Source organism: Chamaea fasciata, unplaced genomic scaffold (assembly GCF_029207755.1).
Source record: "Chamaea fasciata isolate MVZ Bird 193981 ecotype frontalis unplaced genomic scaffold, bChaFas1.0.hap1 SCAF_3, whole genome shotgun sequence".
Taxonomy (NCBI): Eukaryota; Metazoa; Chordata; class Aves; order Passeriformes; family Sylviidae; genus Chamaea; species Chamaea fasciata.
In genome coordinates, this window is record NW_027094088.1 from 6740738 (window position 1) to 6759698 (window position 18961).

The 18961-nt window shown below is 44.3% G+C and overlaps 1 protein-coding gene across 1 annotated transcript; it reads right to left on the reverse strand.

Annotated features, from left to right (window-relative positions):
• Positions 1–757: 757 nt before the first annotated feature.
• LOC136287581 (D-beta-hydroxybutyrate dehydrogenase, mitochondrial-like) lies at positions 758–15113 on the reverse strand. The gene is made up of 4 exons (XM_066180362.1): positions 14777–15113; positions 7312–7464; positions 4435–4565; positions 758–1877 (listed from the first exon to the last, which is right to left on the reverse strand). Exons 1-4 carry the CDS (start codon positions 15111–15113, stop codon positions 1530–1532), a joined length of 969 nt encoding a protein of 322 aa, XP_066036459.1. The 3' UTR covers positions 758–1529.
• Between the last annotated feature and the right edge of the window lie 3848 nt (positions 15114–18961).

Here is an 18961-nt window from a genome sequence, read left to right on the forward strand (position 1 = left end):
GCATTTGGAAAGAGAAATAACATGTTCCACAATCTCCAACAGGTGCAGTGGCTGTTCCACTGCTGAGTGTGCCAGGAGAGAGCCTGGAATTGTCACTCTGTGGGCTCATCTCGCCTGTGTTCCTAATTCACACTGCCCAAATTACCCACCAGGAGAGAGCATAAATTTTCTCAGTAATTAATTAAATATGTTAGGAAAGGCTTCCCAGGTACAGGGCGCAATTTCTGCTTCAGATGAAAAAGTTAACTGTGTCAACTTACAGCAGAGTCTTGGATTTGATATGAGAGACCTGGCATGGGGGAAGCTAATGCTCAGTGCTGCTGCCCTGTATCTATCACTGCCACCAGAGCTGATACCAGCTCTTCTGGGATCTTTGGGTCCCAGAGTTCTTGGACTTTGTGCCATACCATAACCAAGTCAAATTTAAAACTGTATGTGTAAACTAGCAATCTTTTCCATGGCAATTAGTAGGAGAGTGTTAATGGAGCTACTGTGATTAATTACTCTCATAGATAAATGTACCTATTTATCTCATGGATAAATGTCACTGATGTTTCCCTTTCCTGTTAGTAGGTATTCTTTTCTTCAGACCTTATTCCTTACAATAGCAGCCAAACCTGTGAATGATCTTTCTGAGCTCCAAGTATACTGATACATCTCCTTGGTGTTTAGCTCTCTCGCTACACTTCACATCAACACCTTGATTAATACAGACATTAGATAAAAGATAGATTTTATTCAGGATTGAATACTCATTTATAAATGGAACATGTAACTTGTCTTCTGAAGTCTGTGTTATACTGGCTTTGTTACAGATTTATCCAGAACACCTGAAAAAGGACTGAATTGTAGTTAGCCAAAACAATGTTTTCATATTACAACTTTATTATTCATAGAATCACAGAATGGTTTGGGTTGGAAAGGACCCTAAAGATCATCAAATTCCAGCTCCCCTGTTGCAGGCAGGGACACCTTTCACTAAACCAGATTGCTCAGAACTTCAAGACTTCCTAACTTGCTACAGCCATTTAACTCCATTCAAAGTATTTCAAGGACCAGTGCTCATTTCTATGACTTTTCCATTAACCTCTTCCTATCACCCCTAAATAAATGGTTACTCAGGTTTCTACAAGTAAGGGTTTTTCATCTCTGCTGTAATGACTTCAGGTGTACAGCTGGCCCTGCAGGACACACTCCATTTTGTCTGCATCATGTCTGTAACACAATAACCTGCTATTGCTCTAGAAAAAGATGTATTAAATTTTCCAGGCAATAACCAAAGAGGCTTAAGTCGATGGGGTTTTCCCACAGGGGAGAGATAAAGTTACTTAAACAAATGATTTAATTTTACACAGGGTTCTGTATGTTTTTCCCTAGCAATCAGTGACAGTTCTGACTAGGAAGACTCTCCAAAGTTTGTATTGGTTAACTGGTGTCATTGTACTGACACATGGGGGCATTAAACTCAGCTCTGACTTTCACATTTTATAAACCACCTCACCTGAACCAGTGAATAGCACCACTGTAAGCTACGCAAGTTTTACTTTGCTCAGGGCATAAGACAGAACAGAATCCATCACAACAGTGGGGAACAGAGCACACACAAACACCAGGGCCTTCTCCTTCAGCTTTGCCACCATGTAACGTGCCTTGGGTGCAGGAGATGTTAGAGCATCCACCATAGCATCTACAACCTCATTGCCATTAGTGCTTCCCTCACTGAGGATGCTGTTGAAAAAGTTTACCCGCTCTTGAACATACTCCTTGTTGTAAACAGCTTTTTCCTCCTCACTCAGTTCACTCCAGATCTCTTCAGCACTGAGTGGTGGCTGAATTTTTGTAGAGGGTGCATAATTTCCTGGCTGGATAATACAGACCTGAAAGCGAGATTAAAAAAAAAAAAAACAACTTATCAAGGTGCAATCAGTCATTGTGAATTCAATTAAATACTATAGTCAGTAACACAGATCAAAAGCTCTCTACAGCCAGCCAGAAAATGCTGCTTTGTTGAAATTTTAACCCTGGAAACTTGACTGAAATCGAATATATTCCCGTGAAATATTTTAAGATTGCAGAGGTGCTTTATTCTGACTTCCTCATTTTGCTCTGATGTTAATGTTCTTGTTTTGACTAGTCAGCACAGCCTCACAGAATGCAACAGAGCACCTTTGATTGCTGTAGAATGCTTAATGGTATAAATGTTTTGACAATACTGAGACAAAGCATTTCAGGATGACTTTGATGTCTCCAAAGTGGAGTACTTTGGATTTTTTGCTCAGTGGAGAACCTTGCAATTAATAATTTTTTGACCCAGTTTTGGACAAAAGGAGATATCAAAGAAAATGATCAGGTCCTGGGGAAAGAAGTGCTGTTTTCCTCAAGCAGGTGTAATTAGAAGTAAACTAGGTCTTGTCAGCAAAGAACAGGGGGGCCAGAGGTCCTGCTCTGCCTCTCACTGAAGTCACTAGCAAATTTCTGTAGATTTGTGCATATAGATTTAAATGAAAAGCACACAAGTCCTTTGCTGCTCCACACATTTTCTTTGTGTGTTGCTGCTGTTCTGCTCCCTTCTGAGTATTCCAGGCAGTTTTGGAGCAGGCTGAGCACTCACAGCACACGTGCTGCTCCTCAGTTAGCAGCAGCCTTGTTCAAACTATTTGTAGATATGCAACATTAAAAGCTCCATGGCATTTAACTGACCTGATTTCTAAAGACTGCAACACAAGGTGAGGAAAGCCCATGCTGAGCTCTGTCAGAGACTTGGGGATGTGACAGGCATTCTCTGGGAAGTCTGTGATGATATAAAACCCTGATGTCTACACTCAGCCATCCAGCAGAGGCTCCCACCTGTGTCAGTCCCTGCCTGCTGGCCTGCATGGTGATGGATTCGCTGCTCTCAGGAGGATTGGGATGCAGGTCCTATGCACAGGGAGAAGGAAGGGATGCAGACAAACTCCAGCAGAGGGATGGTGTGCACAGCTGGAACAGCTTCATGCTGCTTCAAGCAGGTTTGTCACACACATCCTCAGGAGCTCTCCCTTCTGGTGCTATTTAGAAAAGTGTTTGGTATCAGCCAAATAGTAAACTGCCCACATTAATTGTTAATAAAGGGGTTCTGAAAGCTTCCTTTTTTTGGAGTTGGCTTGGAGAGAAGGAGAGATGGTTTGGTTTTTTGCCCTTCTCACATTTTCTGCAGCCTTTCCACTGAAAGACACACCTTTTGTTTCCTGCAGGCTGTCAGCTTGCCTGGCCAGAGTTCAGTGGGACAGAGCCATAGCTCCAAATGCTCCTTGCCACCTCTGTGCACCTTTCTCCTGAAAGGACAGAGGATGACAGAGCAGTGCAAGGGAGCACAGGAAAAAGGACCATGTATTTTGTAGGCTCTCCATAGGGCAGGTTCTCAGGCAAATGTCAGCCAGCATCTTGCATACAGTGAGAAACAAAAAAATACCTCTCAAAGATACTCCAGAAACGTCTGTCAGCCTGGCTCACTCAGTTGTGTGCTGGGACTACTGCAGAGGTGGAACAAGAAAAATCCCAAAACAACCAGAGTAGCTAACCTATTAAACTAAGCCCTTCCATGCATTTGAGATTATCCTCAGCTAATCAGCAGAAATCTTCATCGTGCTGTGTGGTATTAGGATGTGTAAAGTCACTTGCACAGCCCTTCATATTTATCTGACAGGGGTAGCTAATAGATGCATAGCTGCAATATTTTCCAACACAAAGCTAATGAACAATGCTGTAAATCTGTATACATGAACAGTGCACCAATGCAAACCTGCCAGGGAAGTCTTTGAGTGTTTGAGAAAAGGGTTTCAGCAGTAGAGTGACTCCAAGGAAAAAGCCCAGTGAAGCTACTTAGTGATCTAAGCTTCAGGTTTGACTATTAGAGTTGCTTAGAGCACTAAGAGCACTCTTAGAGCCTCTTAGGTTAAGAGAATAAAAAACATAATTACTCCGCACAATGCTGCCTCTTGCAGCGAAGCTGTTCTCACAAAAACCAAGGAGTTGGTGTTGTAAGAGGAGAGAAAGAGCCCTTCAGGCAAGTGACAAGCCTCCTTCTGGCTGCACAGCCCTCAGTGTCTGGCTCTTTGCTGCCCCACAGGGAACATTTGGGTTCCTCACTGCTGTTGGGAGCTCAGGCAGGCCTGTGTCAGGAAGCTTATCTACTGCACAGGATGTGGAGAAAGGGTGGAAGCTTCAGTGCTGACACACAGACCTGTTACCCACCAGCTTCTCAGAACAAAAACATCACCCAGGCCTGCTATTCCCAGTGATTTCCAGCTGACTGACTAGTCAGAGAAAAACCACCTCTTCCCAAAAGGAAGCTGCACCCATGAATGCAGCTCTGATCTTTTGTCTTTGCTACTTTGTTTCACAAAACTCCTTACATCACTAACCTGGTTTCCAGATTCTTGTTACATCACTCACCTGGACACCAAACTTCTTCATTTCCAGTCTTAAAGCATCGCAAAATTTTTCAATAGCTGCCTTGGTCATAGAATAAATGCCATTTCCCAAAGTAAAATAGGCAATGATGCTGGACATGAAAACAATACGTCCTAGAAAGAAAACAGTACAAGACAACATAACTTCACTCTGAGTCTTTAAAATGGAATCAATTCATCTCAGTCTCCTGAGCTGCTAAGAATGTGGTGTTTAGCAGGAGACCATTTTACTGCACACTGTGCCAAAACTGGGCAGTGTCAGCGTGCAGTCCCAGCACAGAAGGGCACTCAGCTCTGTTAAGCAGAAAACTTCACACAAAAATCTTCCACCTAGTGACAGATGTTGGACTAGATGAAGCGTTAATACATTCCCAGTGTGCTGCATACTCCTTCTGAGCCTGAGATAGATTTAAAAAGATGGAAACAAAGCAGTGCCCTAAAGACTGAAGAATGGTAGTAAAAGACTGTGCTAGTAAGAGGAGAAGGACTGCAGAGGAGAGGGGAGGTGATTTTCCCTGAGGTGGATATATGGTCACTATTATCAGTTTTTCCTGTGCTAATGATGTCTCTGCACTGAGACCTGGTTTTATAACTGTGCGTATAAACTCCAAGCCAGATTGTCCAGTGGTGAGCTTCACCGAGGAAATGTGACTTGCCGAATGTGTGCAGGTTTACAGTACCTTACAGTGATTTCCCTGATCTCTGCTGCTTTCCCCTCCTAACTCCTGCTGAGGGCAGGCATGCCTTAAATAGCAGAGATTCCTCATCTGAGGCACTGGACTGTGGTTCATTTCCATTGTTTCCTTGTAAACTTCTGTCACATAGTTCTACCATTGGGGTAAGGAATGTCTGAGTGTGGATATACAAATACCAGAGGTGAGGCAGAAGATGGCCTTGTCACTGACAAACAGAGAACACAGCTGCACTCCTGTTGCTGCCACAGATGCAGGTAACATCTGGGGCCCAGATCTCACCAAATGGAATAGGGTTGGGGGATATCCAAAGGTATCATGGGAATGCAGTGCTATCTGTCATTCTGAATTAGGTTCCCTGCCTTCCTGTACAGCATCCTAAATAAACCTTATATACAGTAAGAGGAAAATAACTACCAGCTTGCTGGTCAAGATGCTCTATCAGTTGGCCTGGCCAGCTGGAAAAGATAGAGAAATGTTGCTCCTCTCAGGGTAGAATGTTCAAGTCCTAGGCTGGAGAGCACTACCTCCCTTTACAAGTATTAATAATTGTATTAATAATTCTGAAGTGTTTTTTGTAATGGGTGCACATCCATGGCAGTAAGCCATGGGTAGGATGACCTCTGCCTCCTTTGTCCAGTAGCTGAGTGGTCTGGGGCACACACCCAAGATGTGGGACACCTCATTTAACTTCTCGTTGTTCCTGAGTGAATTGAAACCCAGCTTACCCAGGAGAATGCTCTAATATCTGTAATTCAAGCTTTTCATTTGGAGAGGTCACTTGATGCCCCCAAACACATAAGCTTTAGCTGTCCTGCTGGAAGGACAACAGGCAATCTAGGCTTCTTCCTGGGATTCTTCCCTAGAGTGCCTTGGCCTCCTCTCCCACATAGACGGCACTTGAAAATGCAGTGCAGGAGGTAATCAAAGAAACACTGACAGCCCTGAGAGAGATACAAAATTCTCCTTTGAGCTTTGAGGTGTGTGTGCAGCCATCCAGACCCAAACCTTGTAAAGGTTTATGCATGTGCTTAATATCACTCACACAAAAGTCCCTTTTGCTTCAAAGTAACAATTTACGGGGTCAGAGCAATGCCTCTGGTGGATCAGCATCACTGAGTTTCTGCATTAAGTAGGACATGACAGGGAAAAGAGATGTCTCCCTGTGTAATGGCCACATAACACACTCACTGGGTACACACAATGCCACAGTCTTCTACAAAAACACATCCAGCTCACAGTATTTAGAGGTTTCTTTCTTCTTGTGTCACAATATCACCAACCAAAGGCAGCCAGGCAGAAAGACACAGAATAGCCAAAAAAAAAAAAAAAAAAAAAAAAAAAGGGATGCTTTTACCTTACCTGCAGTTTGTGCAGCAGTGACACCTGGGGTTTCCAGGTGAAACCTACCCCTTCCTGTGCTTGATGCTGCACAGAGAGCACAAATCATCACCCTAAAGAGCCTAGAGCCAGAACAGACAAGGAAGAGGGGATCTTCTTCCCCAAACACAGATGGAGGTAGATAAGGAACAAACAGCAAAGCACCCAAGACATGCTGCCATGCTGCAGAGGGTATGGAACAATTCCTTCTCAGAAAGAAGGATAAAGCCCACATGTAGGGAGGTTCATGCAACTGCATTTATCTCAATGGATACCCATGCACCTCTACATACTTGAAGTTTCTTGCCCAAGGTCACAGAGGCTTCACAGAGCTGGAACTGGAAGCTGGATGTCTCTAGTTCGCCTCTGTAGGGTCATTCCTCCTCTCCTAATTGCCAAACAATAAAACTGTAAAGCCTAAATAATGAAATTAGGCAGTTTAATGGATCTTTGTGTTTTCTGATCGTCAGTGCTTAAAAAGGCTTGCCTGGGCTTAATGATCTATGGTAAACATTTTTCCTCTCTTTTTTGAGCCAAACAGTGAGAGAAATCTTTATTTATAAATACTTTTTTCCTTGTACTGTAAAGACAGAACCTTTAAAGATATTTTTTCCCCTTATGACTTCACCCTCTTTTCAGGATCAAGTTGCTCTTTCGGGCCACACAGAAGGAAGCTGTCATTTCAGTTCAATGAGAGACAATTAAAGCCTCTTTTATCGATGCTACATTACCCTGATTATAGTAAGCTAATTATTCTACAACTCTAAATAACAGTGGATTAGCATTACCCTTGTATTTCCTTAGAAGGGGAAGAAATGCCAGAGTTGTCCTGATGCTCCCAAGGAGATTCACATCTGCAAATTTTTCATATGTCTCCATAGGCAGCCACCCTGTCTCGCCAAATGTTGATATTCCTGCATTGTTGACAAGCCCCCAGAAACCTATGGAAGAGAAATGACTCAGCAAGCATCTTTAACTGCAAAGCAACCACTGTTAGATAACAAAGCAACACCACTGATTCAGACCCTTGGAAGAAACTGTAGAGTTATGCAACATTTTTGTCTTTTCCACTTAAAAGTGCAGGCATGTTTTGTTTAATGAAGGAATGCCATTGTGGCCATAATCTGGACTAAATGGAATCATAGAATAGTTTGGGGTTGGAAAAGCCCTTAAAGATCATTCAGTTCAATCCCACCTCCCATGGTCAGAGAGACCTTTCCTATAAGTCTCAGTGCTATTTAATAATCACTCACTCCATAGCTGTCTTAAGATATTTATGAATAACATGATCTGGGAGACTACATATTACTGCCAATGTGGTCTACCATGATATTTTAATTACTTTAATCCCACTGTGTGTTATGAGCAGCTTTGTGAAAATTATATTAAGCAGTCTAAAGGCTAAGAGGTACTATTTTCAAAGTGCCTGACTAATTTAAGAGCCTAAGTCTTGCATCTTTTTCCAAGATTTGAGCTCTGATTTCTTCTGAAATCAGCCACAATCAGGTACATGGCTGCAACATGGGGTAAAGTAATCAAGCAGGGTCAGTGGCTACAGTATTTTTTAAATGTTGTGCTTTTGAACAACTTTATTTCCCATGTAATGACAGGTTTTGGTGCTAAGGAGCCCACCCCCTGACACACAGAAAAATTCCAGTGTTTACAAGCAGAAATGTATTGGCAGCAAAGCTTGTTCTGCCAGAGCTCAGTGACAGGAAGCTGAAGCCCCTTAGCCCAAAGGCACAGCAGTGAGCCCTGTGCAGTGCTAACAAGCTCAGCTGTGGAATGCTGTGTTGGAGTGGGGAGCACTCACAGGCTGGAGCTGACAGTGCTGATTGAGCTGTGCTGATTTGTTCCTGCCTGCACAGCCCCTAACTGAGGACGTACAGCAAAGCAGGGAGTGATGCTGTGCCTCTGAAAACATTTCTGTTCCCGTCCTCCAGTCCCGACTGACAGCACTGCGAGGGTGACCAACACTGTAACTCAGCAGTACCAGGGCAGCCTGACTGGCACTGAAACAGCTGAATTTGCAGCTTACTTCTGCCAGCCTTGACAATTTTGCTCATGCATTTCCGGTAAAGAATCCTCGTAGGTGCCCAAGGCAAATAATTGTTTTGTCATGTCTTCTACAGGACCTCCAAGCCTGGGTTTCTGGGGAGGCAGAGCAGGTTTTAGTGCCTTTCTTTCTCTGGACACAAGAGTTTGGGGCAAGGGTGATGCTGACCCAGATGTAGCGTCCTGTACCTGTGGCAGCAGAGTTATTCTCAGGGGACTTTTGATCACCTTAGTGAAGGCACTGCAGAAACCTTTGGGCTGAACCCTTTTCTTTCTGATCCTCTCCAACAAAACTGAAATAACTTCATGATATCTTGGTCCTTCCAGAGCCCTGACAAGAACTGCCAATATTAGATTTCATTCACATCAGTAGTTAAAAATGAAACAGAATTTTTTTTAATTAGTTTGTAAAGCAGACCTCTGTAAGCTTTTCCAACATATATATATACACACTAGTTGTATTATCTAATGAAATTGGTCTCTAAACAGAGAAAGAAACTGATTTCTTTTAGTGAATATCTCATTTGCAGAGCAAAACACTCAAAATCAGGAATTTACCACCCAGAACTTGGATAACTATCCTCCAAAGGAAATCAATTGCTATTCAGCAGCCTGTCACCCAGCAATCCTTGACACTAGACCTCTCTTAGACCTTTAGTTACAGACTGCTGCCCTAGCAATGCTGCAGTTTCCTCTGGACTCACTTCTTTTCCATGGCCCCAAATCTGAGCAGACAGAGGAGAGGAAATAGATTTAAAAATTGGGCATGGAATTGGGCATCTTAGACTTTCTTCTTCCCCTGCAAGTGCTGTATTGTTCTGTGTCTTTCCATCATTCTCTGGCTTTATTTCTCCATCTTAAAATGGAACCCATTCCCACAGGACTTACCTCCCCATAAAATGCTTCCAGATCAATGGCTTAGAGAGCTCTCTGCAGAAGCTAATTATCAGTATTTTTGTACTTGCACATGATCTGATCTGCAGATGGGCTGAGTGGCTGCACACCCCATCTGTTTCTGCTCAAAGCTGGAGGTTTCTGTACTCAGGATTATTTTTACATAACCTAGCTAACCACAACCCAAACTAAAGCCTGGCATCACAACAAAAGCTGTTTTGTGATCTTTTCAGCTTTACCTTTTCTAATTTAAAAAAAAAAAGTAATTTTTCTTCTGCCACTGCACCTTGTGCAGCACAGCAAGAACACTTGCTCCACATACCCCTGATTTCATCAGGCCTTCAGAAATACACCCACTAATCTTTAGACAATTGATTTTCTTCCTCTTTCTCCAAACTGTGAAACTCAGATTTTAGCTTGCAAGGCTTAAATTTTCTCTCCAGCCATTTGCCTGATGTGCTTCAAAGCCTCCGGGTGGCTGCTGGTGAGGCCAGCCTGTGTGTATCAACAGAACTCACAAAAAAATGGCTCCTTCCTTCTGTGTAGTGGCCAAATCAAAAGCCACGAGGAGAAAAATTGGCCTGAGTTAAATGCAAACAGACTTTTTAAAGAGAAGTCAAACACAAAAAGACACTTTGCACCCGGTCAGGTCAAAACACTTTGTTTGCCCTCAAGCAAACCATATTTTTTCTTAGAACATTTTGGCACTTCCAAATGGGAAATGTTCTGATATTTTCCAGAATGTTTTCTGCCACTTTGTTTAGCTGAATCAATTCGCAAAATTCTACCCAAATAACAAACAGTACATTATTTCCTTATGCCACTTTCTCAGGATGTTTCCTACTTCCTGAGACACTACCTGCCCAGCTCTGTATTCAGGGTACTTGAATCTGTTTTGGTGTTCCTGTCCTGAAATGTTTGTGGTAAAAAATTAATGCTATAAATGTGCATTCAAAACATACTGTAAATTACAGGTAAGCTAAGAAATACAGATGGAAATCCTGAAGGACGAGGCACAGGAATTGAACAGCTGAGAGTGACGCTGCATTTCCTCAGTGTCCATGCAGAGACACATTTGGAAAAAGCAGCTGATGTTTGGTGTGTCAGACTGTCAAAACAGAACTGAATCACAGTTTATGAGGAGAGGTGTTAAGACTATGCTACAGCAGGCATGGAAAAAATAAACTGGAAAGCAGGACTGGATGTCACAGAAATTTTCACTGATCTCTGTGTTGGGAAGATGGATCCTCACAACAAAGATTAAAAGATATAGCCATGGATCTGAGAATCACGTTAGGAAACTGAACTTAAGATTAGTGAGGCTTTCTGGAGAACACATAAGCTCCCCAACAATTTCTACTTCACAACATGTTGACCAAAAGGCACAGATTCAAAGTGCTTATTTTGGCTTAAAAGATATCTGATTTTTTTTTCCCAGAAACTCTTTAAAGTCCTGCTCCTATTAGAGTTAATCCAGCTGCAGATTTGCAAAACCTTTTGAAAATCAGGTTGTTTCAGTGTTGCTGCCAACACTCAGATAATACCTGAATTCTGCCACACTCTCTAAATTCCAACAAGTATTCTTGGCATCACTGATTTTTGGAGTTTCTCCTCTAAGCCTGAGCCCATGTGAAAATGACAGGCTCTTCCCTGATTGATTCCAGACCAATACTAGAGGAAACTGGCCAAAGGAAGGGAAGTGTGCTTTGCCTTGTTCCTTTGGAAAAATGAGGAGAGGGAACAACCCAATCTGTCTGTGGCAATGGTAGCAGGCCAGATGAGGTTCCTGAGTTATATTTACATCCATTCATGAGTCACCATCCTTTGCTTGGAATATTATGCTGAAACTGTCTTCACTGTAAGGAAAATCTCTTTCTATAGGGAGGCTGGACTAAAATATTGTACCATGGATGAATCCCATGAATTGAAAATCATAATTAAATGTAAGAGAGTACTTAATAACCTTTGAGTAGGAAGTGGGACGAAAACTAATATCCCTCCATTCCAGCTAGCTAATGTCACCCACTCACAACAGGCAAGAAAAGGAAGAGAAATTCTGGTTTGAAACAGAAGAAAATGAGAAAAATTCCGAGGTTTGCTGCAGAGCCTAATAGAATTGCAAATCACTGTGCTCTGAAGTCCTGGTCTACTTCATATTGGCTTTGGATTTCTACTCTTGTATAACAGAGAGAGAAGATAATGAGGAGCTTGGGCTAATTATGGTTATAGCAGAACTAGAAGGTGTAGGAAGAACTGTATTTTATTCCTGATACTCTGATTTTATTTGGATATTTTACACATTTTTGTGTACATTTTATACTGAATAGCCTACTTAAAGCAGAAAGTCTCTTTTAGTCTTTTGTATGTCTACTTATCCCAGGCCCAGGAAAAAGGCAGATTAAGGTGACTTAAAAGCCCCACTAGTCTGAGATGCACAGTCCATGGAAAGGATGATACTGTAATCATAAAGAATATTTAATCTTTACCAGGATTTGCTCTGAACTATTTAAACACAGGCATGCAAAAAGCAATCATCATTTAACTGCTTTCTCTTCATTTTGGTCCAGCTTCTGAGGTTTCACTTGGATCTGTGGCCTTTGCACACTTACCATTAGACCTGGCATAATTCAAGTGACTATTCTAGGAATGATACAGGAATATTTTGGTGATCAGAATTTAGAGTTTAAAATCTTTCATACCTGTGTGAAACTGATTATAGTTAAAATGGCAAAAAAAGAGGGAACAATCCCTAAGCAATACCGAGTGATTCCCAGGCATAGGTTCCTCTTCTCAGTTTCTATGGGGAATTGCTGAACAGAATTCTCCTATTGTGGGGGGGGAGAGACAGAAACACAGAAAACTATCCCACAGTACTTACAAGCTAATAGTGACATACAGAACACTGCCAGCAGCTACTTAAAAGGTGTATGCTTTCACGCTTTTAAGGACCTGTAACCTTTCAGCACAATCCACTGGATCCCTACATCGCTTTGAATTGTTTGTGCGAAAACCAGAAGCAGACTTTTTATGTGTCCAGTGCTTATTCACAACAGCCTACTGGACTCACCACCCACCACCCTTTGCTCTCCTCATCACAAATGTCTGAGCTGCAGCTGATTTCCTGTTTGGTCAGTCCTCTGCTGTAGGCTCTGGATGTGACTGTCCAGTGTCCACCAGGGAAAATGTCCTAAGGTTTCACCACTGAGGGTTGTTTAACTGGTGACACATTGAGGCACATGTTCCACTGCCCACACTATGTGCAGCACATAACACGTTCTGTGTAGTCACATACTTTTCTTACCTTCTAGGTTCTTTCAGAACATTAATGCAATTACAAATGGTTGAGAATTCTCTTTCCTGATGAAAAAGACTTTAATTAAAAACAATCTTTGACCCAAATGTAAAAAAATTACAATTACTATCTTTAACAAAGAAATTGGTTCATATGAGAGCTAACCTCCTGTTTAATCATGAAATTGAAACTGTTTTTATAAAGGTAAAATGCCAAAGAAAAAACATAGCTATTTTCAGAGGCGCCAAAAACAAACACTCTTAACTTTTGAAGTCTTTTGCTTATAGTCTACATGAGTATTATCACAGTTTCTTTACAATTGAGATATAAATATTTGTGCCCCTCTATTTTAGAAAATATATAGAAGACTTGTAGTTTTAACATTAACATCAGACATTAAAATAACAACTTTGCGCCTTCGTATTTAATAAAAGGCAGAATACTCGATAAATGTGAGTTTCCTCATGTGGCCTATGTGCTACCTGGATCTATAAAATTACTTTTTCTTTTCTGCCTTTGCAGAATACCCTCAAAATTCTGCAGCAGCACAGCTGCCCAGCCATGGAAAAAGGCTTCACAAAATGTGTGTGCTTGCCCAGCCCAGTGTCCCAGGTATGAGGGCCTGAGTGACAGCCCAGGAACACCACTGTGCACACACTGTGTGCCTGCTGCATTCCACACCAGCCGTGCTGAGTGTCTGCCTGGGCCTGGAATTGATCTGAAAGAAAATCCACAATCTGTAAGCAGCAAGGACAACCCACAAGTTTAGTGCTGACTCTGGACTCCAGGGTCTACATAGCAGCATGGGCCTGATCATTGCAGGACAGCATAAGCTGTTGGAATTGCAGGATAAATTATGTGAAATCCAGAGTTCCAAGTGACCTGATCCCCATGGAGCCTTTAAAGGCTTTTGGGAGACATTTGTGTTTGTCTGTAGGTTGAGGAAAGGCCTGAGAGGGGAAGGCTTTGCCTCTTAAAAAGGTCAAGATCGACCATAAATACATGTGCTTAATGAGCAGTGTCTAGGCTTTTTCTTCCTTCACTTCTCATTCCATCCCCTTCCCAATGTGCTAATGAGCCAGGCAGGCAGAGGCCTTGTATTTCCTTATCATTCTCCACTTTTATTCCCTGTAAGAGCAGGAAGTGTTTGTCTGTGATTTGTAGGGAACCTCACTTCTGAGCCTGAGGAAATCTGCTCTGCACCAAGCGTATCCCAGAATTACACTGGATAATTCTCACCTTGCAGTCCCAGTGGGAAAGGAGGTGACTGTGGCCCCAACCCCTGCACTGGGTCACATGTGCTGAAGGGATAACCCAGGATTTAGGTTGTCTGCAATTATTCTGGAGCTAAGTCTATCCATTCCCCTGGGTGCATGTTCCCTGTAGGGTGTATAATTGACACGTTTCCCTTTCAGTAACCTCTCCAGGGACTCGCTTGACAAACCTCAAGTGGTTCCAAGAAGCAGCTGCTTTGGTATGGCACGGCAGCTGCGCTCGCTGCATTTTCTGTATCTATTTCCTGTACCTATTTCCTTTCACAAGTCATGCCCAGAAACGCATCACGTTCCCATCCCTCCAATGCTTGCAGAGTTGTTCTGCGCTTTCTGTGCCGTTTTCTTCTATTGGGTACCTGCAGAGGGCCTCCAGGGACGCCCCACTCGGGGAGTTCCTCTCCCGGTGGAAAGCTGAACATCACCCATGGCGCCCTGAGCGGCGCGCCCGCTTTACACTGTCGGCACCTTCGGACAGGCGCCAGTCCGTGTCCGCACCAAGGGATTTTTAATAAAACCCTGCTGTCATTACCAATAGCGGTAACCGCACTTAGCCCATCAGTGACGGTGCTCGCTATCCTCAAGCTGTGACAGTCCAGCTGACCCTCTCTGGCAACTCCCTGCCAGCAGCCCGGGGCGAACCGAGCCGCCGTCCTGGCGGCACCGTGTCCGCCGGTGCCTCACGCCGCCGGCAGCCGAGTCCCCCGCCCGTGGCCGCCCCGCCCGGCCCGCCGGCCTCACCTCGCTCGGGCAGGTGGCTGAGCACCAGCTCCTTGGCGGCGCGCACGTCGCAGGCGCGGGTCACATCGAGCCGCAGGACGCGCAGGCGGCCGGCACCGCCCGCCTCCCGCTGCAGCCGCCGCGCCCCGTCCCCGCCGGGGCACAGGCAGCCGGCGAACACGGTGAAGCCGAGGCGGTGGAGGCGGAGCGCCAGCAGGTGCCCGAAGCCGCTGTCACAGCCCGTGATGAGCACGGCCCGCCCGGCCGGCTCCAGCCGCGCCGCCCCGCGCCGACACAGCCGCGCCAGCGGCAGCAGCAGCAGCAGGAGAAGGAGCAGGAGAGGGGCCGATGCCCACATCCCGCCCGCGCCGCCACGGCCGCGCTGTGTGGCAGCGAGAGAGGGCAGCGCCCTCCCAGGCCGGCATCCCCTCCCCGCCTGCCCGGCATCCCCTCCCCGCCCGCCCGGCATCCCCTCCCCGCCCGCCCGGCATCCCCTCCCCGCCCGCCCGGCATCCCCTCCCCGGAGCAGCGGCCGCCCGCAGACACCGCCCCGCGGGCGCTCGGGGAGCCCGGGATCGCGCTCCCGCCGGTCCCCGGCCCCTCTGAGCGGCGGCGTGCTGGTGAAGCCCGTGACTGTGTAGGGATTCCTCGCCACCGGGGTCTTCCCCCGCTTTTAGTTTCAAAAAGAAAGCGCAGGCTGGAAGCATCACGGCGTGGTCAGGTGGAGCTGCGCCGGCGAAAGGGAGCTGGGTTATGCCGAGATCCAGCGGTACGGACAATTCAGCTTCCCTGCTCAGCTGAGTTTACACCGTCCCGCCACTACAGACTGGCCGCAGGGCACAAATGAAAGCAGCCATGAGTGTTTCTAGATCGGTCAGGTGGGGATTTCTAAAACAGCTGCGTTATTATGTTATAGTTGCTGTATCTTATGTTATATATTATGTTGCAGTATTACATTGTTGTGGGTTTTTTTATGGCTCAGGTCTATGACTTGTTATCTCAAGGGTGCCTACATTGCCCCATGGTAAAGGAAAATGTCTGTTGCTTGTAGGCTAAAGTGACAGTTATACATTGCTGGAAAAAAGATCCCCGAGAGCCACGATTACAGGAGAAATGTGATTAGGCAGTGTTTTCTCTGCCCTTCCTTTTATCTGAGCAACTCTCCGAGCAGCTATTGAAAGCGATACTATGTCATATCTGTCTCCTCTGAGTAAAATGAAATGATTGAAAGAACCAGATGCCTTTATTAATTGTGATTTAAAGTTGGCTTGTGAAAAGTACAAAGGGGGCAGTCATTCATTGACATACACACAGCAGCAGAGGAAGCAGCAGGTCTTAACACACACAGAGAAGGTTCCAAATATTTGCTTAAACTACACCCCTGTGGCTCTTCAGTCAGCCCTGTTTATATTTAGTGAACAACCTGTATCTTGTTGTGGCAGATGGGTTTCTGAACTGGTGTTGCCCTGCTGCCCAGGGGTCTCCAGAAATTGTGTGGTCCCTACAGTTAGCTGTGTTTTGTGTTTTCTTGGGGATACTTTTGGACTGACACAGACTTTTTAATGACATCCAAAAGAGAAAGGGAATAATTATTGTTTAATTTGCTTTTCCAGGGGCCAAGGCGTTCCTGTGTTTTTACTCTCGTTGGCTGCACATCTGCCTAGGTTTATTTCAGCTTTCAATTGTTCAGTACTCTCCCTCTCTTCTGCACTGCTCAGCTCTCCATAGGCATTGCATAATAGGACTCAAAGCCTCAAATGGCTTGGGAAAGGAGGTTGTACTTTGCTGCTGGGAGACAAAGTAGGACATGGAATGGTAAACCCCAAAGAAGATACCCAGATATTTGTCCTCAGTAGGATTTGTTTGAGCATGTTCCATCACATTGGGAGATGCTGCCCCATTTTAGTCTTCAAAAGATCACTCAGTCTTCTGTGACTACATGAGTCATAAAACTTTGTCTTTATATTAACAAAATAATTATGCAACCCTCAAAATCATGAGAGCTGATAACAGGCTGTACTCCAGCCAGCTTCCCTGTCTGGTTCCCTTTGGCATAAAAAGACAGGGATGGATTCCAAGTTCTCCTCCTCCATACCTCCTACACACCTCTCATCCATGTCTGCCAGTCTCTCCTCTCTCAGCTTTTGTGTCCTGTTAATAATGTAAGGATCACAGGCAGTGACAAAACCATTCTCATGAAGACTAAGAGGTGACCTAGCTAACCCCTGAATTTTATGCTGTCTCTGTTGCAATAAAAAACTTCTCAAGCTGTTAAAAAGGTGACACACAAATGTGACACACTCCCATTTGAGAACAGGAGCAGTAGGTTGTCAGATCAATGGAATCATTTAGGCTGAAAATTATCGATTGCAACAGTGTCCTTCACACTTAAAACCAACTTCATGACTACTAGTCCAGGAAATTAGTCCACTTAGGTCTCCAGTGCAGCACACTAGCAGTAAAATTTATTTATTTCTTGGAATAATTTTCCTCTTGTTTACAGTATTCTGTTCCTAACTCAAATATATACACATATGTGTACACTCACACATTTGCATGATAATGTGTATTTTGAATTTATGACTCTGCTTTGTCTAGTTTCTGAAATTCTTCCATCTTCAGGACCTATTTTAATTTTTAGAAATGAAGTTTTTATCTCTAGCTTAATCTGTTCTACCTGTTATGCAACTCCAGTTAGTTGTGGTTTACCTGTAGCAAGTCTAAGTAAAGGCTTGGATTCTGAGGAAGTAGATGAGGAAATGGAAGAGAGAGAATGATACTGAGGGGGATCTGGACAATTCTGCTCCCAGAATATACCCAGGGATCTTCAACTCTTCCAGAGAGAGTTTCTGGGAACAGCAACCTCTGAAGTTTTTGCTTCAAAGCTTAAAGTTTTATTTTGTGTCGCCTAGTATATTTTACAGTGTGAAATAACAAGGTTCTCTGGGAAGGCATCATAGTATCTTTTTTATGTGACTGTGTTGCCATGTTGTCCCTACCCTCAAAACACAAACTGCTTTTCTAAAGGACTCTCAAGTTTCTGTAAAGGACCAGGATAAAGGAGAGCTGGGAAGGGCTGTGTTCCTCTACTGCACCCTGGAACTTCCAGTTTGATTTCAGGGAAGACAGATTTCCTTTCTACCTCATTCCTGAGCAGAGGATCAGTGGCTGTGAGTAGCAGAGCTTGCTGTGGGGCATTTAAATAATATGCATACCTCCAGCAGAAATCAAGCTACAAGGGAAGGGAGGGAGCAGTGTAGCTTCTCTCTGCACTTAATCATCTTCTTCCATTTCCCCCTATTCTCATATCTACTCACCTTTGCTCATTTCACCCATTCTCTTGTTCCTCTTCCCTCAGCCCTCTACCCTTCCTGGCAGCCTTGGTGAAAAATGGAGCTGTCTCAAAATTTGCCATCTGCCATGCTCAGTGGTGCCCGCTCTCAGCAGTGGGTAGGAGGAGTAAGGATCTTTGATGTCTTTCTTGCAGGCTCAACTCTCCAGCATCATGTGGAAGTCATTATTATTTTGTATTCTGAAGCAAAGATGAAGCTCTGCTGTCTTTTGAGGTAACTGCAGAGCCATCCTTGGTTTCACACGAATCCCTTTTGGTGCAGAGCACCGCTTTTGTCAAAGCTTTGGAAAAATGCCGAGAATGTGACAGAGTGCCTCCTAAAAGCTCCAAATAACCCAGCAAACACTACATACAGACCCCTCTTTTAACATTCTAATGCTTTTGGAGCTTTCATGGTTTTCAGGGTGCAGGATCAGGATTTCTGACCCGTGGGAGCTGGCTGTGTCACACAACTCCCAACGGATGCGACTTCTCTTTGTCATCCATCGTGCCTTGTCAGCTCAGCCCCCAGACCATGTAGCATTCCTCTTGCTATTGTGCAGTAAATAGTATAGCAGGCTGCTGGGACCTTTTGGTGCTGGTGAAAATTATACTTATCCAACAGAAAAAACCCATAAAATTCATCTTGATCAGCCCATCTGGAGGTTCAGAAAATTAAGTTCCTACTTCTAATGCTAACACACAAATTACACTGCTTGCTGCAACTGTCCAAAAAGCTGACACTGAATTTGCACCGGCAGGCAAGCATTTCCAGATTTGGAGAACTAGCTTTCCAGGAAGAAAATCAAAATATGATGTTTTGGTGCCGTTAAACAGCCAAAGACAGTCTGAACAGAAAAGCTTGCAGTTTTTAG